This window comes from Necator americanus, chromosome III, assembly GCF_031761385.1.
Source record: "Necator americanus strain Aroian chromosome III, whole genome shotgun sequence".
Lineage (NCBI taxonomy): Eukaryota > Metazoa > Nematoda > Chromadorea > Rhabditida > Ancylostomatidae > Necator > Necator americanus.
Window position 1 is genome coordinate 33,140,312 of NC_087373.1, and position 23,776 is coordinate 33,164,087.

The 23,776-nt window shown below is 40.3% G+C and overlaps 1 protein-coding gene across 3 annotated transcripts; it reads right to left on the bottom strand.

Moving 5' to 3' along the window:
• Positions 1 to 319: 319 nt before the first annotated feature.
• On the bottom strand, positions 320 to 20,154 carry RB195_011761 (uncharacterized protein; the record flags this gene model as incomplete). Of its 3 annotated transcripts, XM_064193317.1 has the most annotated exons (22): positions 320 to 343; positions 392 to 648; positions 716 to 863; positions 926 to 1,098; positions 1,188 to 1,322; positions 1,721 to 1,822; positions 1,878 to 2,072; positions 2,139 to 2,324; positions 2,393 to 2,614; positions 2,977 to 3,061; positions 3,116 to 3,198; positions 3,314 to 3,448; positions 3,845 to 3,946; positions 4,114 to 4,311; positions 4,372 to 4,557; positions 8,110 to 8,197; positions 8,250 to 8,329; positions 8,420 to 8,522; positions 12,612 to 12,733; positions 12,792 to 12,845; positions 12,908 to 12,956; positions 20,044 to 20,154. In XM_064193317.1, the coding sequence occupies 22 exons, from the start codon at positions 20,152 to 20,154 to the stop codon at positions 320 to 322; spliced, it is 2,838 nt and encodes a 945-aa protein (XP_064050902.1). The 3 variants fall into 3 exon arrangements, with proteins under 3 accessions (XP_064050902.1, XP_064050900.1, XP_064050901.1); XM_064193319.1 differs by lacking the exon at positions 2,393 to 2,614 and having other exon boundaries at positions 12,669 to 12,733; XM_064193318.1 differs by lacking the exon at positions 2,393 to 2,614.
• Between the last annotated feature and the right edge of the window lie 3,622 nt (positions 20,155 to 23,776).

Sequence of the window (23,776 nt, forward strand, 5' to 3'; positions counted from 1 at the left end):
CAACCAATGATCAGTTCAGTATTTTCATCCTTCGAGACAAGTCTGGTACTAATTTATCGACCACGGGGGGATGAGGTGCTTGGTTTGCAGTAGGGCGGTTTCGAAACATTGATCATGCGGCTACAGCCGACATCTAACCGATTGCTCCACACCCGCGCCATTATTAAGACATTTAATGTGTTTAGTTTAGTGAAACAGTTACCGTACTATATTTATCGTAATAACTGTAACTCGTTTACAAGTAATCATTTTCACAGAAGAAAATCAATCTCATTTCTCAAATTAATCGACAAGGTGAATGCATTGCAAAGCACTAGGACTACTCCGGTGCTGGGTTCATGACCTGTAACACTGCTTTAAATCTCATGTTTTCCATATTCAAACCGATCACCTTAGAATCGCCAGTTCCCGTGTGTTTCTTGTCATCCGCGTTTTGGTTTTTCAAACTGATCCTCTTAGAATCACCAGTTTCCGGGTGTTTCTTGTCATTCATGTTTTGATTTTTCTCGATATCGACTACTCTTATTGAACGTTCATGTTTTCTAGCAGGATCTTTTATGTGCCCTTTTCCTCTCCTCTTCTTCTTTACAATAATCACTACGATGATCACGGCAACCCACAACAACACCAACAACAAAATGATTAACACTGAAATGAAATCGCTTATGTTGTTTGGTGATAGAACAAGACGAAAGAAACAATAGAACGATCGTACCAATCCAAATACGTTTGTTGTTTGTTTCCGAGCGCTCAGTTTCTTTTTGAGAATCGCTTACCAGCTCCTTATTAGGGAGAGACTCTTCGTCATTGATGGTAGTTTCTGGTTTCTGAATCACAATCGTTGTCGTCTCTTGAATCCTACCCTGAACCTCTGGTTTTTTTTTTCTGGTCTTTTACTGATATTTCTCCTACTGTTTTCGTCAACCTTCGTTCTAGTGCTCTTTCTCCCCTTTGTCGTTGAAACTTGCAATTTCGACATTGTAGACGTAAACACTGTAAAGGTGGTGATCGCTGTTGCTTGGCCACCGGTTACCTTTTCTAACGATAGAAGTCCGCTTATTTTAGTCATCCTGTTGTTTTTGACAACTAGACCAGGTTCTGAAAGAAATCTTCAAATGAGAAACAATTACAATTCTCAGAATTCCCCGTCCATTTGATAAAAAGATGCATCATTGAGAGCCGCTCACCATAAAGCTCGGGATTGTTTATTTCTCTCAAATTCCTAAGAAATAGTAGGTTTTCCACTGCCGGATTGTTTGTGACAAAAAGACGCCCATTAATAATCTCCACTTGCTCTAATTTTTTTATATTACTAGGTAGCTCTGAAGAATTTATAGATAAGCACTATGTGGCACCAATATTCTATGGCAAATATTTCTGCCAAAAAAAGAGAATTGTCAGGGATTGCTATAAGATATTGTGGAAAGTAAGGGGAGTAAAATTTCTTAGGCAAAGCAAACAAATTACAAACGAGACGATCTTTGCATTGAACGACGTGGATTGAAGTTTAGATTTAACTTCATAGAATGTTTCAAACATTTGTGAGCAGTTTGCAGGTTATTGATGACCAGAAAAAATTAAATTGCAAGAATCTAATCTATAACCTGTAGGGTTTATCTTTTAAATCAATTTCCGAAAAAAAGGAACACAAGCAACTCTGCGATCCGCAACGGTAACGAACGGTGACAACAATGACAAGAAATGAAAATTAGTAACTCACTTGTCATTCCATTAATAACTAAATTCCCGTCAATAACATTACAGCGTTTGTCAAGATGTTCCAAAAATTTATCATCAACTTTCCCTCCAGCACACGATATCACTAAAACTTGCATCGATAATCAAATATATGGCTCCAAAAAATGATGTCAACTCACGGCAATCTTGACTGAACGGCACAGAAACTCTAATTTTTTTAAGGAACTTCTCAAGCTCTCTTCTTTCACCAATATTATGACAAATATTAGGATTATCCTCCATGACAAGGACAGGCGGAGATGATCTCACGTCTACGGTCATCAATGCACCAATATCAATAAGCTTCAAATTATGAGAAATAACAAAAGCTGGTACTAGAAGAATATGATCATAGGGTTATAAATCCAAATTCATTGGTTCTTATTATAAACGGAACTTACTCCTCCATCCAACAATAGATAGACCGCGTAGAAAATCCAAATTCTCAACTTTAGTATCCGTAATAGTAAGGGTACCTTCTATCTTCCCTACACGTTCCCATATATCAAACGGCAACTCTTCATAATTCACATCCCCAATCAACGTTGTGCAATCCGCTAATTTGTGTGCGAGATTGAAAAAACAATCTAAATAAAAACGATGCAACATACAACGGTGTATGAGGAACTGAAATTACGAAAAAAAAATACTCCACCTAAGCTTGCTGAAAAATATGCAAAGTAATTAGGATACGGTGATTTATACGAGTGTTCAGTAATTTCATCGGAAATTTCATTTCCTACAACGAGTTCGACTGGAGCGCGCCAGCCTTGTGCACACGCCGCATCTTTCGGGCCGTTTTTCACGGCAATAAGGAAGGAATGGACGGAATCACCCCACTCTTCATAATCTACTATGCCGTATACGAATAGACCACCTGAAATCCGTACCACCTCAGATTCGTGGGGTGATGCCTTTAACACACCTAAGCTAAGCTAAAGCACATAAGCTCATATTTAATTATTAATTTCCACCTTAGATTGTGTTTCTATACTTGTATACCTTTGAAAAGCATTTCTAGGTTGATACCGATACCTGAGTGGCACTTAAGAGCCACTTTAAGTACGCGCTAAATTAGCAGTTTTCGACCTGATTACTACCACTTTTTGTCTTATGGTGAACATTTACCAAAAGTTAACGAATCTGGCAAAAAAATTCTAAAACTACGAACAAAGGACTGAACTAAAAATAACAGAACCAACAAAACAGTAAACACAAGAACTAGATCAAATTATGTACCTTCTTTAGTGCCGATATCGACATTAAAATTGGCGTTCATAATGTCATTAATTGTTAGCTTTGGATTTAACCTGATGAAAATTTCCTAAAAGAAGTAAATTTATTCCCCAGAAAAAGTACCTAAAATACTATAACTCACGTGTCGCTTAGGTTTGAAATCTTTGCAGAATTCTATTTTACTCAGACCGCTGTTACCATAAATCATTAAACTGTAGGGGTACGCTAAAAATCCTCTTACCTCTTACCTATAGAAAAAAAAACCTTTATTGCAAATCCAAAACTGAGAAGAAATTGCCTTTGATGAATAGTGATCGCTGCACAATAAGGATAACCTAACTGTCTTGAGCAGGATTTTCGATTCTTTTGATATTCTTGAGAAAAGTCAATTCCTGAAGATTAGAGTTGTCCGTGATAAGAACTCGTCCGTTAACTTGTTCCAATTGTTCCAGTTTTCCAATATTGCGCGGCAGATCTAAAAGCTACAAAATTTCTTTGGGTCATCAAGAGGTTCTGCCGTCGACAGACTCAAAATCTTCTAAGAAAATAAACATGACCACCGGAAGAAGAAAAACGAAACTGAATTCTCCAGTTAAGACTGCTTTTAGCAAAGATTTACTGAACTAACTAAATAACCTAACGATGGTGAAACAAGCATTGAAAACGCTCCCCCCTCTCTCGAAAAAAAAATATTTGGGAGATATCGCAAATACTTTTCTTCGAAAAAAAAATGCTCGTGTGTCAAATTCTTAAAATTCTTCCTATAAAATCCACGAAAAAGCTACAGCGAACAGTTTTCTTCCTTAAATACGGTCCGGAAAACTACTATAAAAGATCGTTTAAGGGAATAAAATCTGCTGTTAACGGCAACCTTCGAAATTGTGGATGATGAGGTCTCCATTAAGAACGTTACAGTGTTTATCAAGGTTCAGCAGGAAATCCTCCGACATTTCCCCAGCATTGCATGATTTCACTGAAATACAGTTTTTCAAGCGAAGTTCACAGACCGTTTTTTTGATTTTCCAGGCTTTCAAGACATCGAAACGTTATCCGCCGAAAGATCGTTAACAATCTTCGTTCTACACAAAGAGTTGTGTACGAAATCCATAGAGTTATTCGAGGAGAAACGAATGTACTCACAACAATATGTGCCGATCTTTATAGAAGGAACACGATTCTCCGACAACCATTTCCTAATTTCATTCCTATTTACGATGTTGTCGCAAAGTTTAGGATTATTTTTTATCGTAATGGTGGGATATTTCCCTGTAATCTCTGTGGTTGGCAACGCACTGATGTCGACAAGATCCGCGTTTTCCGATATAATCAGAGCTGGTGCTGAACAATTTCGATACAAGAAATATATAATAAGAAAGATAGATTATATGACAAACTCACATCCCCATCCAACAATTTTCAGTCGCCTCAAAGCTTCCACATTCTCAACGTCGGTTTTTTTAACTATGACCTTTCCCGCTACACTTCTTATGCGACTTCGTCCGATACGGTTTAAGTCCTTGATTGAGACATCTCCGATCAATGTTTTGCAGTTTGCATTCGGGGTTGCCTGACCGACAAAACACTCTGAAATGTTCTAGTTATTAGCTTTTTAAATTAAATAATACAAATGGAATAACATTTTTCTGACTAAGTAGATAAAATAACCCTCCCTTTTTCCTTAGAAAAATACTCATTATGGCATTAATTTCCTATGTTTGCAAGCTTTTGTATTTCAGTTTCGTTATTTCAGTTTTCTGTTATTAGTCGAGATTTCACTAATTCTGTTCGATTCCAAATTTCTACACCATCATCACCTTGGAGAATATCAAAGCGAGAAAACTCTTGTCCATTCTCAAAAATTCGGATAATAACAGCCCCATGATTTATGTAGATTCCTCCTGTCAAGTAATCCACAAACGTGCTTTCCGACAAAATGACGGCTACGTTACACAAGCGTTTGCCAAGATTAGGAGAACTGATAATTGCTGTCCCTAGACAAGTAGTAAATTTCTAGGTTGCTTCAATCAAATCATATAACAACGAAAACATGCAAATCTATGTGGTAGCAAAAAAGGCCGCCTATAACGCTCAATTATGCGTAAAAATTGCGTACCAATGATATATGTACTATTTCTGGTTTTTGCAAATAATGCATCACCTTTTACGCGTGAGCTTATGCATTAAAGGCAGACCTCGATACTGTATATAAACATAAATAAATTCAAGATCTAAGTTCCAAACTGTTATGATGCGCTCTCTTCGAATGCATATTTGACGCGTACGTGCCACGAAAAGGACTGCACCACGCTCAACTGTCAATGGGTTTGCCAATATTTCTTTGAGTGTTCTGACATAGACAAATGTGTTTCCTTTTTCTTTTCTGGTGCACCATTCGTGTAGGTGAATAAATAAATAACAAAAATAAATATTAGTGTGGAACGACGAGGAAGTGTTTTTGTAAACGTTCCAAACGTCAGCGTATGACGGAGTCGACGACGTTGAGATCCTTCATGTACATTAAAAGGTTCAAAGCATAAATTTTGAGTACGAGAACGTTCACGCTCAATTCCCACCGATCGTCCCGAGAAACGAAGTGGTACGCTCATGCGAAACCTTATAACGCATCACATTCGTAAACGCTCCGGGTCCGCTAACCGTTCCCCCCGGACATTCAAGCAGAACCGAGCATGAGCACGCTCACACTCGTATTCTATTAGGGTGTTCAGAAAGTATCTGCCGAAAATTCGGCAGTAGCGCAGATTTTTTGAGATGTTTTGGAAGTTCCCGTTTTAAATATATTATATAAGGATAGAACCGCTTATATACTCATGATATATTTGGCTCCCTCTTCCTTGCCTACTTCATCCAATAATGGGCGAAGATTCCACGCATATTCGACATGTACTCCTCTACGAGTTCGAATCTGGCCACACCGCTGCTGAAGCCCGTCAAAACTTAAGTCAAGTTTTCGGCACTGAAGCCCCTTTTGAGCGGTCTGTGCGCACCTAGTTCCAGCGCTTCAAAGCTGGAAACCAGCAACTCGGAGATGAGCCTCGCTCTGGTCGACCGACTGCAATATCGTTGGACGAACTGAAGAATCTGGCAGAGCAGCATCCGTATGAAGGTCTGCGGTATTTTGCTCCCAGTCTTGGCTGTTCGATGTCCACCGTGAGCAATGGACCACAATTTCTCGGAATGGTGAAAAAGCTCGTTCAGTGGCTCCCACATGCACTGGGCGACGGCGACCGCCAACGACGCTTGGACATCTGCACTCAGCTGCTCTCCAGAAGCCGCAATGTGGTCGCATTTTTCATCTCCAGTAACAATGGTGTCCAGCCAGTCGAAAGCAGTTTCGACTGGCTGGACACCATTGTTACTGGAGATGAAAAATGCGACCCCTACGTCAACCGCACCCACAAATGTGCGTGGTGCGCTGGCGATGAAATGGCGGATCCTTCCGTGAAAGATAAAACCCATGAGAAGAAGGTCATGCTGAGCGTCTGCTGGGGAGTTCATGGAATCTACTGTTTCAAACTGCTGCTGGACAACCCGACAGTTACTGACGAGGTCTACTGCGTTCAACTGCAAAGACTAGCCGACAAGATCCGCAAGGAGCAAACGAAGCTCGACAACGTTCGCCTGCTGCACGATAACTAACGCCCTCACATCGCGAAGAAGACTTCCCAGAAAATTTTGGAGCTCGGATGGGAAGTTCTTCCGTACCCACCGTACAGCCCGGGCCTTGCCCTGAGCGACTACCATCTCTTCCGATCGCTTCAGCATCACCTGGAAGAGAAGCGCTATGATGATCGTCACCACCTTGAAAATGTCCTTCGGGCTTTCTTGGCCTCCAAGTCGCCGGAGTTCTACGCCGAAGGAATCCGTAGTCTTGTGAGACGTTGGCAGAAGGTTGTCGATGTTGATAGAGATTAATTCGTCGAATAATAAAATGTTGTTAAAAAGTTGTGTTGTTTTGAAATTTTGCCGTATTTCGGCAGATACTTTCCGAACACTTTAATACATCACGAACCTTACATTGTCAATTGCAAATCCCAACATCGTCAATTTAGTGATACACACCTTTCAAGCATAGGCTATTTGTGGTAGTTCTATCTACAATACGCGCACAGTTAGCTTTTGTCGTAATCAGTTATCTAATCGAACGCACAGGTTAAAGGCATCACCCCACGAATGTGAGGTAGTACGGATTCCAGGTAGAGTATTCTTATACGGGATAGTAGATTATGGAGAGGGGGGTGATTCCGTCCACTTCTTCCTAATTGCCGTAAAAAAAGGTCTGGAAGATGCGGCGCGTGCACAAGGCTGGCGCGCTCCAATCGAACTGGTTGTAGAAAATAACGCACCGGAGCACTCGAAACCGCGTCTTCCGGGCCGTTTTTTATGCCAATTAGGAAGAAATGGACGGAATCACCCCACCCTCTTCTCCATAATCTACGATCCCGTTTACGAATACTCCATCTGAAATCCGTACCACCTCAGATTCGTAGGGTGACGCCTTCAAGATATACCCAGGGTCAAACGCGCGTTGAGCATTTCCCAACCCAGAGGTGGAGAGTTAATAGAGAGGCGCAAGGTGACATGTCGTTATTTTTATTGCGACGGTTACGCAACGTGACGTGTCGCTATTTTTATTGCGACGGTTAATTCCTGACAGAAGTGAGAGGATTTGGATTTAGCGTTGTAGTATACCAGTCTGAACGTCCGGCTAACGCCGCCCTTCAGACTTTGTGTGGCGTTCACTGATCGATGAAAATTAATAGTAGCGGCATTTGCTGTGAAACTAGATTGGTGTCTTTCTAGTGATATTTTCCGCTTTTTTTTATATAAAATTAGGGGCAAGATTTCTCAGATTTCCTTTTTTAATGTTCCACTTTTGGAAATCATTCAAATTTTACCTTCAATCACTCCTTCGATACTAACATAATACAGACACAATTTGAAAATATTACTCGAAGTATGGGTTTTCTTCCTTTTTTCCCCAACAGTTACTTACAGCCTTACAGAACAATAAGAGTTTCATATGCTCATATCTAACGCTAAAAAAACGAGCATTCGCACCAAAACTCATCAACTGGAAATATGAAGTGCGATAAGTTAATCTTATATTGAACGCACCTGTTTTAGATGTACCAATATCTACTTGGAATTTCGCATCGATGATTCCATTTTGTTTCAGGCGCGGGTTCTTCCGTATAAAAATATCCTGTGAGCACTCATTTTTGTTCTATTCATGAAATAACTCCTGTGGAACTCACATTGGGATCAGGTTTGAAATCCGAGTTGAATTCGATTTTGTTGAGTGACGGATTATCATAGATCAGAAGTCCATTGTATTCTTAAAAAAAGAATAATTCGTACGATTTGAATTCCCCCCCCCTCCGGCACCGCCGGAAAGTTGAATCTAAACTAATTTAATAAATCTAACCGCAAAGTTCTGGGTCTGAAGTCAGTTCTTTGAGTTGACGGAAATTTGCATAACTGATTTTAGTTTTGCGCATTATTAGACATCCGTGCAAAGAGACAATATCCTGCAAAGCAACGAGCAGGAACGTAAATTCAAAACAAAAGGTAATTCATCTCAAAATAGTCACTAGAAAATAACTTTCTAAGTGTGAAACTTCTTTTTGAGACAATTCCGAGTTGATGTTCATCTAATCCTGTAAACACTAGTCGTATCGTAGGAAAAATACATCTAAAAAATTGTTCGCAGTGTCGAGCATCTATCTTTAAGTACACTACTTTTTGCCTTTTTTTATTTCAACAATTCTGCAGAGATAAATCTTTGCAGTTTTTTGACAACTGTGAAGACAGAGATTGATTCCACAGATCGAAGAAATCAAGTAGTTTTCAATTGCATCTTGTAACGCTGTAGTGTAATTCAATGGACTACGTTTCCCGATAGCCATGTAGTTGTTATTCTCTCTGAATGATTCTGGTTTTTCTCGTATCTTAAGAGGCTAGTAGAAAAGAACAGAATTAATCGCAACTGTATACTATGTATACCTCACAAAGTTCACAATCTCTCTTCATTTTCTACATGAAATGCGTATTCTAAAACCCCAGAAATGAAAAAAAATTTAAAGAAAAATATGCTGCGCATCTAATTCGGGCGTGAACATAACGCAATCACTTGAGAGTTTCGATAGCGACTGCACGATCGACGGTTTGAAACCTCTCTAGCGCCAACCAAGAACTTCATCCCACTGGGGTAGATGTATTCGGCGATACCAAAAGTCTCTGAGAAAATAAAAACACCGATTTGATTCATCGGCTAGCCCCTGAAAGTCATTCTTAATGCCAGGACGTGTTTATAAAACTTCAGCCATTCTGAAGTGCAGTCAAACCCGTTGGCGCATCCCAAGCGGATTGATACGCTAAAGACATTACACTTTTATATCCATGCAATTTGTGCACTATAAAAATGCAGCATTCAGAAGAAATATACTTCAACCGCAAATAATCTGCCGGATAATCTTAAAGAAAGTGAGATCTTGCATATAATTTCTCCTTGAGATAGAGTAGGCGTAATATGTCAGTTCATTTGTATTTCTTCCTAGAGGCAGTCTACCGTCCTTACTATTACGCAGTAACCAGATTCTAAGATTTGCTCTTCCATCACATAATGTGCTACGTTTGTGGTGTGAAATCTAGAAGAAACTTTTTCAATGCCTTTTTGCATCACCGAACACCATTCGTTCAATCATAGTCATACCCTCTAGTGAGTGTGTTCTGCTCTGCGACAGAAGCAATAAAATTAGCGCAGACATGCTCGATTTTCTTCCTCTATCTGGAGTTTATGAAATGACGAAAAAATCCTCGATTTATGAAAGGTTTTCATGTTTTTCTTCTCCAAGAACTGATCCCCCTTCTTTGCTTGTAATGTAGAAGGTTTTGGAGCATCCTGAGACCGGTATATCAAACCTCACCAAATAAACCTCTCACAATGGACATTCGGGTCAAGTCGGTCGATCTACGATTGATCAGGTGTTATTCATTAGAAGATTGACAGAAGCATTGCAGAAACACATGAAACCTATGCGGTCACTTCTTTCAAATCTCGCACACACTTCAGATCTCTTCTTCAAGGCTACCTCCTCCATTTGTTTCGCGAATTCCAGGAATTGTTGCTAAGTGACGGGGTTGAACAAAGGAATGTTGAGGAGTCAATAATGAGCCGCTCGGGGGTGGAAAGTAGTGTAAAAAAGGCTGTGGCGGGGTGCTTGCTATGAAGCTCGATCACATCGTATAAAGGACAGTTGGACAGTATCCCGTTAATGTAACTAACTACAGTTTACAGATCACGATTACGGTAAGTAGAACAGATGTGGATCTAATAGAAGTTTCCTCGAAGGTAATCAGAGTTGGGAGACAATCGATTAAACTCGTAAAAGAGTTCTGTTGTTGTATGTTCGCATACTCCTATATTCTAAAAAAAAACAACGGAAGCAACAAGAAATATCTAAAGCTACGTCTGAGGTTCAACAAAATGACTGTGGTCGATCATCATTCAAGCTGAGACTCTATCAATCCGCTTGCAGCTCTGACATACATACCAATCGGAGACTTGGTTAACACCATTTAGGACAACGAAGAAATTTGACTCCAGAAAGAAGTACATTGCGCAGCAGCAGGCTTCTTTAGTAAAAGACGTGAAGAAAACGTTTTCCCCTTGTCTAGTACATTACAGGAGAACCGTCGGACTGCCTTGTCAAAGTGCTTTCAGGATGCTCTCAGACAAGGTCAAGCGTTGAGATGGGACAGGACCCTTTCGAACACGACCCGACCCTACCCTTGCCTTTTCCCTCCTCTTCTCCAACGTTACTGCGGCAGTGTGATGCAAATCTAGTTAATTGGAAATTTCGTGTATTTCGGAAAACCAAAATCGAAAATTAGCCGAGAACAAATGGCCAACGTGAAATCCGGTAGCTGACAGAAGCGAAGCAACACTTAGTAGTAGAACCAAATTTGCTGGAAAATTATTGAAAAATTATTACGACAAGGAACAACGAGAAGAATCAGGTGATTAGATCGAATTACAGAAGAACAGTGTCAAAAAATCAACACTTTGTTTTGACAATGTGAAAATGGGACCGCGCAGGTTTGACATCCCGCTGAGCCAATTTTTTGCAAAAGAGTTAGAAACTTGAGGTCAGCTTCAAAAGATAAAGAATTCAATTACATGTGGTTTTCAGCAGTTTAGAAAAGGGTTCAATGGAATTTAATAATAAAAAAAAGCATAGATTCTGTGCAGATTGCCAGGTCTGGGAGATTGCAAACAGCTTTGTGATGAGAGGACCAAAAGAAAAACTTTAGGTAGTTTTCCAGAGAAGAAGGTTTGCCCTGCAAAACTATCACACCGCTGTTTTGTGTCATTCTTTTTGGAACCTGATGTGAAAAAGATGGGTAAAATGTTATTTTACCTACTTTTTTCACATCAAAAACTTGGAAAACTGGGGAGAGCCTGGGAAGCTTGTGATGCAGTAATTGATAGGGAAAGTCCTCGCTTACAAAATACAGAAAAGGAATGTGCATAGCATTAAGTCGTTTTGAGATATCAGACCTTGTTCAAGATCATACACTTTTTGGTTGTTCAAGAGCATACACCTTTTAATGTTATTCAATGTTTTGTACTGTAAGTAATTATTTAATACTGAGTAATATTTTGTCCTGGTTATCATGCAATCCTCCATTCATTACTGCCCATCGAACACTTTATTACGACACATTCCCCTACAACCCCTTCACCCAATCTCATCAAACGATTGATCCTGCTCTGAGAGTCAGACTGGAAACACCTACAACTGAAGCTAACCAGTCGTAAAAACCCCGAAGACGGAAGTGGTGAAGGAAGATCTGAGGACATATGGGCTTGGATAAGAAAGTCAAAGTAGATGTAATGTTCTGCGAAACAGAGAACAGTGGCGGCGGAAAGATTCTACTTCCCAGCCTTTCTGTGAAGTTGAATGATCTGCTTCAGAAAATTGTCTTAGAGCAAACAAACTAGCAAATGGATAATCATACCCACTGATCAGCAAGTTAAAACTTCTAATCGCATCGCCGCAAAAACCCACCAAGAAATTATTATATTATCCTCGCTGATGAAAACGACTATATTCTTAACTGAGGATCCTGAATAAATAAGGCAAAAATGGGCCCAGCAGTTGCGAAATCTAGTTGATTCGACTGGTCTTTTGATGCGGTCCTTCATCGGAATCCTATGAGTTCTATTCAAAGCCAGTTGTTGCCTTAACAGCCTGGATCAGCTCCTGTCATACTATGATCACAAAAGGAGCCGAAACATCTTGAACGTTCAAAAAAATCTCTAGAGGAAGTCCATTATTCAACAAACGAAAGTAGCTAGTCTCAACTTGAAGACGTTAATTCATCACCCTTGCAGTGTCCTAAAAGTTAGTTGAGATGTGAAGTAGATAAGACGTTGGAAGAAATCTGACAACTTAAAATGCTGTTGTTGAGCATAGAAGGACAACCGGAAGCATCTTTCCTAGAAGATAAAGATGTCTAACAGTTTGCTTTTCCACAATCGCTTTTCACTGTGACCTTTTCAAAAATTGAGGTGAAGGGGAACAGTCGAGGCAAGTAGGACTGCAATATCCTACTTGAAGTTGAACTGTTGTCATATCGGCGTCGAATTCCAATTTTCCATAAAAATTTACACAAAAATCCTCCAGTATGTTGTACTTCTTGCTGTACAAAGAGAGTTTTCCTTGGAAAAAGCACGCTGAAAAAAGTAATTATAGATGATTTCACATGACTTAACGCTAGACGACGAAGCTTACAGGAAGTGTAGTCATCAAATGGTCTGCTCTTGTTCACCGGAGGAGCTGCTTCTACTGAAACTAGTAGAAGTTTTTAGCACATATTACTTATCAGCAATTAGATAGAAAAAAGAGACCTGAATTGATGAAAATTACAGCTAATGCAATAACAAATGCGAAAACTATCTGAAAAGAAAATATAAATTGGTTGTGAGGACAGTACTCATGCGACAGGCGAGGAGATGGTGGAACTGGCGTCCTCGTTTATACGAGTATTTATTTATTTGTTCATTTATCCACATACACGAATGGTGCACCAAAAAAGAAAATGAAAGTACATTTGTCTATGTCAAAACGCTCAAGGAAAAATCGGCAAACTTATTTTCAGTGGGGCCTGACGCAGTGTTTTCATGGCGAATACGCGCCAAACATGTCGTTCTCCCACTCCAGGAAGTGAAAAATCCTCTTATGACATCTACTCCCCAATCCAGAACGCTTAACATCGGTCTATTTATCTATATGTCAGGATTTGGACGACCACTCAGCCCAAGGAGCACGTTGGGATCCAGGGCGAATCTGACGAGAGATCCTCAAGACGAATCACCAACTTTGGTAATCTTCAGACGACTAACCACCACAATCTAGACAAGACCAAGCCAGCTAGAAGATGCGGAAGCCAATAAGATGAGGTTATTCAGAAACAGTTGAGAGTGGAGGTAACATGGCGGAACAAATCAAAAAGATAGATATAATCACAAGATATTACTATCCATGATAGTGAATTAGCCTCGGTGAGTGAATTAGGCTTCATGGGTAGGAAGGACGTGAGAACTGGCCATGCAGTTAGCTGAGAAAAAGAATAGGCTATGAGAAGGAGGGAAAAAAAGAAAACAACTGAGAACTATTATTGGTGGGAATCTATGAGCGGTCCACATACTGAGCAAATGGCACAAGACACGTTGCTAGTATCAGAGAACACGCTGTTAGACATCAATATTCAAACACCGGCGTAAGTCAACTTCCTTCAAACTCATCTTCATTATTCTACTGTGTTTGGCTTTAAGAACACCATGAGGTAAGAGCTCCAACCATCTCGCAGATTCATAGAGAAAGTTATTGAACATAAGCGAAAAGCTTCTTCGGTGAATTTTTGCTTAATCTATGTTGAAACCACCAGTTTTTTCACCAATAGGTCTGAAGTACCAATATTTTCTGGGTGTTAGCTTCGTTTTTTTTTTCTTAGAACTCGAAAACAGAGGATCAAGTTGGCTTGTATACGTCTGTTCCAATACCTGATCATACCTAATTTTTTGAGACGATCATTCTAGCGCCGCTGTCAGTCACCACTATGTTTGCTGACATTCTTCTGAATAACATACGAGTAAAAGCAACCCGCAGCTTTTGAAGTTTTGCTCTGTGTTTCTTCTTTGAAGGATTCCAAGTATGAGAGTCATATTCGAGATGAAGTATAGTAAGAGGAACGATTTGTATAAACTGGTGAGAATAGCTGGATTACCGGTGTGGGCAATCCGGAATAGTCAAATGAGAGAAGAATATGCTATTCGTACAATATGATCAATATGTTCTGTGGAAGTTTAGATCATCATGGACAAAAATTCCTAAGTCTCTTACAGTTTTACAACTGTCGAGAGTTACTCCGCTCATACTATGCTCAGCCGCATCCCTTTTACCTAAATGCATAACATGGGACTTTCCATAGTTGATTTGCAAATCCCATTTAGAAGCCTAGTTAGATATCTTAGCTAATGATGTTTGAAGTGCAGTACGTACTTCATGGTAATTCTCTTCATCATAGATGCCGTAAATCTTAATGTTGTTAGCGTACATTTGGACTCTAACAACCGAAGAAGTTCTGATCACATTTCGGGTCGATCGTGTAGATAAGAACTGAGAGAGGGAACAGGACTCCACCTTGTGGAAGTCCACTTGTACAAGGGAATGGCTCAGTATTTGTGGCCAACTTTGACGGTCATACTTCTCATATTAAGATAAGAAATCAATCCAAAATATTCTGAGTTACTGGAGTTTCTTGTGACATTCTTAATTGAAAACTTTTGACAGATCAACGTATACCAAGTCTATCGATTTACCTTGGTTAAGAGTTAGAGACCAGATAAAGACACTACCAGTTAAGTTAGGCAGATGTCGAAGCAGCTGCAATAAACCCATGTTGAGTGGGAATTAGGTGGAACTTATTTAGCCAAGATAATAGTTTATGCCTAATTATTTTTCCCATTACTTTCGTAGGCGTTGGTAGTAAGCTAATAGCACGGTAATTATTCAGCAACTTGGTATATGGAGTATTTGGAATGGCTGTGCCAATGGCGTCTTTTCAGACCTCCGGAACTTCACCTAATGATATTGAGATGTTAAAGATATGAGCCAGAGAAGGAGATAAAGTAGCTAATCCCTATAAACAACAGATGGGATTCCATCATACGTTTCACTAACCGGCGGCTAACATATAGTATAGTGAACTACGTAGGAGGTGGTCGAACTCCTCAAAAAGACGTTGCCTTTGAGAATACAAAGTTTGTAGTTGACGTGGTTGATTCAAGGAAAAAGAGCGAAGAAGTCGAAAAGGAAATTTGGACAGACCCTCGTAAACCTTTTTGTAAAATGTGAAATAGATGTCAGAACATGAGGAGTATTGATCAAATAGAGCAAACCAATCAACGCAACATCAACAAAATAATTGTTCAAAGAAGAGTAGTCAGCATCAAAAAATGTTGTGCATAGGACTACCTGGTGCTGACATAGCTACATGTGATTTAAATTGGATAATAGCGTGGTCGGATGAGGCTAGCGGCGGAAGAAGCTTGACGTCAAGAGTGTAGATGCTTGGTGTAAGGATAAGAATTGTATCGGAATTCTATCGGAGTGGGTAAGGTAAGGTAAGGTACGTTCACGTTTTGCACTAACCCAGTATTACAGGAGAAATCTAAAACAAGCAATGAAGCTGAGTTAAATGCTATAGAATTGACCTAGTCTACATGAAGATTAAAGTTGCCAACAATAATTGCATGATGCGACTAAATGATGCATGATTTACAATGGCAAGAACTTCTACAAGTTTTTTTTTATCATCAGCAGCAGAGTTATTGGGAGGACGGTAAACAAGTATGAAACGAAGTTGCGATACATTATCGGGCAGAAAATCTCAGGTCTCGGATTGGTGCGCCGGCGCCAGATAGCCATAAAAGAGGGTGCGACGAGTCCTATGGCGTCGCATTTGTGCGCAGGCGTCGAATAGCTATACAAAAGGGGTGCGACGGGTCCTGGGGTGGAATTGGTGCTCATGGTGCAGTAGTATCATGCAGTAACTTTGTGTGGTTGTTGCAAAAGGTAAAGGTGACGTTGCAACCGTTTCATATCTGTGGCCTCTAGCCGTGTTGCTTTTCTCCTCTACGACATCTCCGCGCACGTCTACTTTTTTCCGCGTTTCTCTCAGGATGGTAACATCACTTCATCAGAAAGTGGAAACATGATTGCAAGCGGCTGCTTAAATAGTAGCAAGTTGTTTATGTGATCTGACGAGAAACGTTATCCTTATCAGTACGATGATGTCGTTCACGTCATTTTATGGTAAAACATCATTCTGTGATAACTGCTGGGAAAAACAGGAGGAACACCTATTCTTCGAATAATACCTTCAAATTGTGTCTACATTATATTGGCACCGAAGGAGTGTTTGAAGCTGAAGTCTGAATATTCTCCAAATGTAGAACTGACGCGTTTAGAAAGAGAACCATGAAATCATTTCCTTTATTTATAAAAAAAAGAGAAGAAAAAGCAAAGAACAATTGTTAGATGGACACAAATCTAATTTCAGAGAATAATGCACTACTATTAATTTTCATTTATCAGTGAAAGAAGCGAACACCAAGTCTGAAGTCCAGCTTTAGCTGGACCCTCAGACTGTTGTTTATATGAACAGAGAAACATTTGCAAATGATCGATTTTATTGACAAGACTATGTGCGTTGAATAAATATGATTTTAATGTTGAAGAAACACCGTGCAGCTAAATTCGTTTTCCGATGTTCCTCTCTTAATATTAGAGATGCGCAACAGTTCAACAGACGTGGAAGACACCCGGTTGAGGGTACCGTAAAGAAATTGACAACATCTTCGTCAGCAGCAGGTTCTGCCCGACGGATGTCCTTGTTGTATCAAAATTCGCATTCAATTGCTGTGTAGCGCTCTTGGTAAGACGTTACGATGTTCGCTGCACGATCGATCAGATGTTCGAGTCCGCACTTGTTCCAACCTTTTATCTCACTAGGGTCGATAACTTGGTACTTGTCTGCGAGAATAAAAACTGACTTGGCACATGTGTTGGCCCTCGCAAGTCAGTGTAAGGCTGCACGCGCGTTCATAAACTTCAAACAAAGTCTAGGTTAAAGTTGAACGCGTTGGCGAATCTCCTGAGGATTGGTCATGATCAATGACGACCACTTTATTCACTTGGTTTGTAATCAGCTGCAGTCTTTTCACTACGCAAGTGAACTTTTTTGAAGATGCCACATTGGAATCATCATCGACGACGAACACGATCAGATCGCTGAACCAAGTTGCGAATGCCCGCGGAAATCTGAGAGTTGTAAAACCAATAAGAGACGTTTGCCTTGAGAAACTCTTAGATTAATACTCTAGCATGGAATTGTACTAGCCGCAGGCAAACAGGAACCCAAGCCCAAGCTCGCAAGGCTTTGCAGAGAAGTGATAAAAGGGGATCGTCGTCCTTTACCATCTCCGTCTAAAACTTTCCTTTACGACTAGAAGGCCTTTTCCAGTTTGGGTGTGGGAGCATCCTTAGAGAATCTCGGGTTGTCAAAAGCGGCTTCAAAGTCCAGAAAATCCAACTCCAGAGGTTTCGAGTATCGTTGCCACGGTTTGATCACACTTCTCACTCTCCTCACAATAAAAGAAAGTTTTTTTTTTAAAATAAGCTGATGAATCATCGATCAATCAGTGCGAAATTCGGCATACTCGTCGAGGGTAGTCTCTTCGTGATGTTTTACTAGCCGATCCATGATGATCGGCTCTATGAAGTCGTATATTACATAGCATTTCTGCATAATTCCACCTTTTCCAACAGACTGTTCATTCTTCATCTTTTGGGTACATTCCAGAACCTCCACTTGACCTACACTTCAGAAAGCTGGGCGTATCGCAAGTAAGAGGGAGATACGATCAGGGTCACTGAACGTCCAATCGAAAGGGTGACCCTCCAAGGAGTATTCCTTTTCTTACACAAGTGAGAGACAGAATTGGAAGTTCTCTCCTGCAGTAGTAGGAAGTTCGATCGGAGTCTAAACACACCGTTTGCCAACCAAAGTAATATAAGGTGGGCCAGACACGCGATGCGTTTCAACGACAGACGTTTGACCAGACTTGTAGGCAACCGGACACCACATGTTGTCAAATGCACTCCAGGAGGACCGTCACCCCGATGTTCGGACCTACTCCCAGTTTCGAACAAATCGACGAACACCGGGAGCACCTGTGATAGAAAAAATCATGCAGAAACAAGCTTGTTTTGAACAACGTTTCTGATGGATGTTGTATCATTTTAATGGACCGCTAAAGGAAGCCTACTTAGAGAAATGTCTAGTTTCACACATTAGCGCAGTTCTGACTATACTCTAGAGGTGGTGCAGAGTATAAACATTAGCAGTGGGGATTTCATTCAACAGGTATTAAAGTTGGCTGGATGATCGCCACAATTGCAGCCCATAATCAACAGAAGAAAGTACACAACAACAGAACACGACAAAAAGTTAATTTGAGATATTTAAGTGCTCTTGTCCTTAACTGCGTAATCTTTCAAGGTTTATGACCACATACAGAGCCTACAAAATGAATTGCGGCAGTCAGTCGATATATCAAGTCAGTTTTTTCTCATAATCCTGGATAATATAATTGAACCTGTTGCCAATTTACTGTCTTTGTAAGAATGAGAATTTTGAGTAGCTTTGGACTGTTCTTACCACTTACGGCTGCACTGCACCCGACCGCACAAGCAACACCTGTCGATAACAAAACCGCCACTACTAATCATTTGCTAACTTATGTCTAACTAAAGCAACTGGAGTATGCTGTGTGTTTTTTCTCTTTTCTTCTCCAATGTGATTTACTATAACTAAGAAGTGTTTCTTTTTGATAAGTTTCTCTAGAGTTTTCCTTTGCTCCTGCTCGGAGCAGGTCCCTTGCTCCAGCCTATAGACTATCCCGCAAATGTTGGTTTGGATGCATTCACTGTTGTCTGGGAGATGTACGTCGAGCCCAATTTGGTGCTACCAGAGACCAATGTATGTGTATCAAAAGTATGGTTGCATGATAGCTTGACTTATTGGCTTAACGTTGAGACGCTGATCCAGCCGCTAGGTTCTTCTGAAATATCGCTGAGAGAGGTCATCTCTAGTGAATCCCACTTTTCTAAATCCAGATAGATATATGGAACAGATACACTTTTTGCACAACGATTTGATTCAAAACCTCATTTAACCAGCAGATTTTATTTGTTCCCATGCACCTTCAGTTTTAATTTTTACATCAACTTCAGTTTTTGGAGCAATCTAATACACAAAGTCTCAGATGTGTATGGAAAGTGTTGATAAGGCAGCGAGAGGAAAAATTCTCCAGCCGGCAATTTTCCATGTATTCCTGTCCCGTTCCTTGTGGTAAGTCCTTCGCGTCCGTCGCTAATGTCGTAGGACTTCAAACGTCTATTCGATGGAACTTAACTCAGAGTTATCAGATAAGGTCTTTTTGTTAAAGGAAAGAGTGAGTCTTCTGCAGCAACACATCTGTCTTGATTAGGATAAACACTGCAGACAACATATTTTTTAATAGATGTAGGTAAAAGATGGGTCGAGATTAATGCTCAACAATGTATCGCCCACAATCAACACATACCGAAATTGTTACCATCATCAGTAGATTGCAGCCTCTTTGTGCAGTAGTTTGGCTGCATCGCGGCAAAAGATAGAGGCTAAACTGAAAGTCCTGCGGCAAATCACAATCACAATCTTCTTGAATATGACTTCTACAATCGCACTGCATATGAAGAAACATAAGGATCGCGAGAGAGGTCTGGTGTTATGCCGGGAAAAGAAGCCTCTGTCTGCACAGATTAGCGTTTACTTCTATATGCATGGAACATAAACATGCAATGAAGAGTTTTCTGCTATGGTTCGTAAGTAGCGAATCACATAAGTACGACAATTCAAAAATCATTGCACACATACCTTAGACGCAAAATGTGCTTGGACCGATGGTATTGAATCTACGCTCGCAACCCCGAGTTTGTATTGTACATCATCTTCTGCTGCAAAGTTGTGAAACACTCGCACTGCCATCAGTCAACAACCGCTCCAGAGGTGTCGAATGCACACTAAGTGACCTACTGAAGTGAAGATTTAACAAATATTATCTTGAGAGAACTGCTCCCGGTAATCTCCTGCTGATTTGATTCCAAACAGAATTATTCCTAAAGAATGAACATCATTCCAATTATTTCCTAAAGTTTAATAAACAACTAGCCGCTTGTCCCACCTTTGTCCGACCATAATAACTCTTTTCGTGTATCCTAAAATGTATTGGCATGGCCCCCATACAGCATATGAAATCACTAGTGTTGCGGGCGGCACATACAGATTAATTTGTTTGCTTAGTTTCCGCAGATGCAGAGGCAAACTTCTTCCGCAGCAGTAGAACGTTTCCCTTGCAGCGTTCTTGATGCATTCTGTGAAGGAATCCGGGAACGTGCGTCCATGCATGTTGGAGTACTAACTTGGAAGACGCTAAGCATCTCCCTGGTTGCTTCTCCAATATTAATAGACACACTTTTTTTCGTAATTCCGTTCCACATTCCTCGTCTTTCAGATCTCCCAAGTCGAGCTTCGCTTGATGCTGAACTCCACTTCGACTCTTTTTCTGGAACCGTACTCTCAAGCTGAGGTCAGAATCGAAAGCTACGTTCCAAACGGCTCTATAATTGTGAATATCTGACTGACGAATGTTCCTCTTCAAAACGTAGTCGAGATGATGCTTGTGTTTTCTCATCCTTTGCTTGGACTACTCTTCGTTAGGCGTTAGAAAGGTTGACACCTGCCACGTAAGTTGATAGCGACGATGATCATAAGGAACCGATCAGATCTGAAATCAACAGCAACAAGCCAAATACGAAAATACAAAGGAAGTCGAATTTAGAACCTACTCAAAGGTCCCCATACAACTGACATTATTACAATTTTGCTGTTGATTTCCTGTATTGTCACTCGAGAATTAAATAATCATTCATTCGAAGGGAATATGCTATCATTGGTTGCAGTTAAAGTATTGAAATCTTAACACCTACCCTGCCCCTCTGCTTTTCGCTCCACCAATCATGAATCTTTCTCATTACCTTCTAGACTTTTTTTTCTTTTTCAAAATTTTCTTCAACGAGCAGAATGATGTCAATGATGCCTCTGCTTTTTTTAGCAATCGTCAAAAAATAACAGCAAAAATATCCTTTGCTCTGATCAACGGTGCATTCCTGCTTCATTTTAATTAATGTGAAAATTTTATGACCATGCCTAATGGGGTGCATTCAAAAATGTGTAATAACAACATTGTCATTTGCATTCGTTTGTAATAAAGTGCATTCTATGCGCTTTGAGCCCCCGCGTATAAAAACGCTCTCATGTCGCACTGACGAGAGAATTTTAGGAAGACCACTTATTCTGCAGCTTTCGGCTGTAGTGTAGCGGCTAGAGGTTCCGCTTCCTGCACGATCGATCGGAGGTTCGAAACCGCCCTAGTGCTCACATCCCTCCGGGGTCGATGTTTCATCCCTCCGGGGTCGATAAATTTATACCAGACTTGTCTGGGAGGATAAAAGCACTGACTTGACACATCGGGTAGCCAACGCAAGTCAACGTAAGTCATTGTATATGCCAGTTATACGTTCGTGAACCTCAAACGATTCTGAATTGAAGTGAACGTGGGAGCGCATCCCAAGCGGATTGATTAACGCCAGAAACTTTATCCTTTATCATTTAATCATCCCTGTGGTAGCTAGTGCCGTTCGTCACCACCGCGACAGCTGTGTAGCAAGGAAACGCAAGATAGTTTCCTACATCAGAAATAAGCCCGAAAATGTGAGGAATGTTTTCAGAACCCTCAATTCTTCAAAATCTGAGTGGGATGTTCAAAGATGGTTGGGCAATATTGATGCTTCGGTCTCTTTGATATCTTGGAAGCAAAACTCGGAGTTCAAATGGAAGTTCAAATGTCTGAACCATTTTTTATGGAAAGTAAGCAAATCTTAACTGGAAGGATGGGGAAACACTAGATTAGACCAACGAGTGAAAAATCTGAAACTTTACAACACAATAATATGCAGCAGGTGACTACAAAAATAGTTCCATACTTGTTTGACGCTTCGGCTGGAATGATGAATGTGCTGTCAAATTGTTGCTTTATTTCTTAAAGACGGTGTTACTTTAGAAAGCTGTAAATGGTGCCAACCGAAAAAGAAAGAGAATTCAAGAGTTATTTTTTTACAGGAACCACTGATGCCAGAATATCCATAGAAAACATCATTCGGAAATTTAGTGAAGATGAGGATGACGAACTTTCCCCTTGTGAGTATTGATACTAAAACAAACTGGCAAGAAAGAGCAACCGTAGATATCGATAACTCTGATTTTGAACATGCTTGTCTCAGAATTCAAGAACAGTTGCCTGTTGCCTGTATTCTGGTCGATGAATAAATGTGTGAGCAAGCCATTTCTTCATGAATTAGGTCTCTAACAAATATATCCGTCTATAAAGAGAATGCGATTATTACGCCTAAGAATTTCAAATATACACTGTGTAGTTTTTCTCATACCAGTGCTCTTGTCCTCTGTTTAGCTCTTGCTATCGATGAACACGAGGATCTCGTTTGAGTACTATTTCACATCACAGAAATCTGAATCCATTTTTACATTAAAAAATGTTTTTCTAAGTAGAGCGTATACAAGCAACATCTGCAGAAACAAAAAAGTCTTTAAAAATGAAGATAAGTCAGGATTGCAGTAGAGTGTAATAAAATATGTAAAACACTTTTCTTTAAAAACACGACGTAGTTCGAGCAGTTCGAGCAGTTCGAGAAAGACAACGGCTGCTGTGAGGACACTTCTAGTCAACTTCGCTGTCGATGATATCGGAGTAGAACAGTTAGGAAGTGTTCCATTGATGTAGTTCCAGTACCATTTGAACGTACCTTAATTGACCTCAGGCACGCCAAAAAACTAGCTGTAGCCTACCGGTTCAAAACTATACTCTGCCACCATGAATGTAAGCAGATTTGCGTTTACCCGAGACTCTCAACAGAAATCAGGGTAGAAGTTGAACTCGATGACACTTTCTGTTGATTGGACTGTACGTATTATGAAAGAGATATTCTGCAGAGATACGCTAAGCTTAGCTAGGCCATTTTATTCCCTTTGTAAGAGGATTGTCTCTTTATCCATCCATCTGCTATTTCCTCTATCACGTACAGCTACGATATATGCACTACAGAAAGTCGAAGATTAAGTAAACGTAGCGAACTGTTGCAATCACATATTTTCAAGAATTTTTGCAAGATGTGGATGCGTAACTCCTACAAAACGTGAATTTGCAAGCTTCTCATATTGAAAAGGGGAACGTGTAGCGCAGAGCGCAAGAGATTTGGCTGTGAATGAGCGGCTGATGGTTCGAAACCTAGAGCCAACGAAGCCTTTCATTCCTTTTGCCAGAAAGTCATGAGAAGAATTGAAACGAATCCAATGTGTACGCACTGTGCGTGTACTGTGTACTATAGGTTGTGTACTGCTACATCACCACAAAGTGTAGTACTGCGTTTCCGAAAATATTGCTATACCTATATTACCTGTGCTCCAGTTGTTCATTGATTTGCTCGAGCAGGCATCAGTAATACTTCCATTTGTCCCGATCGCGCGCAAGTGT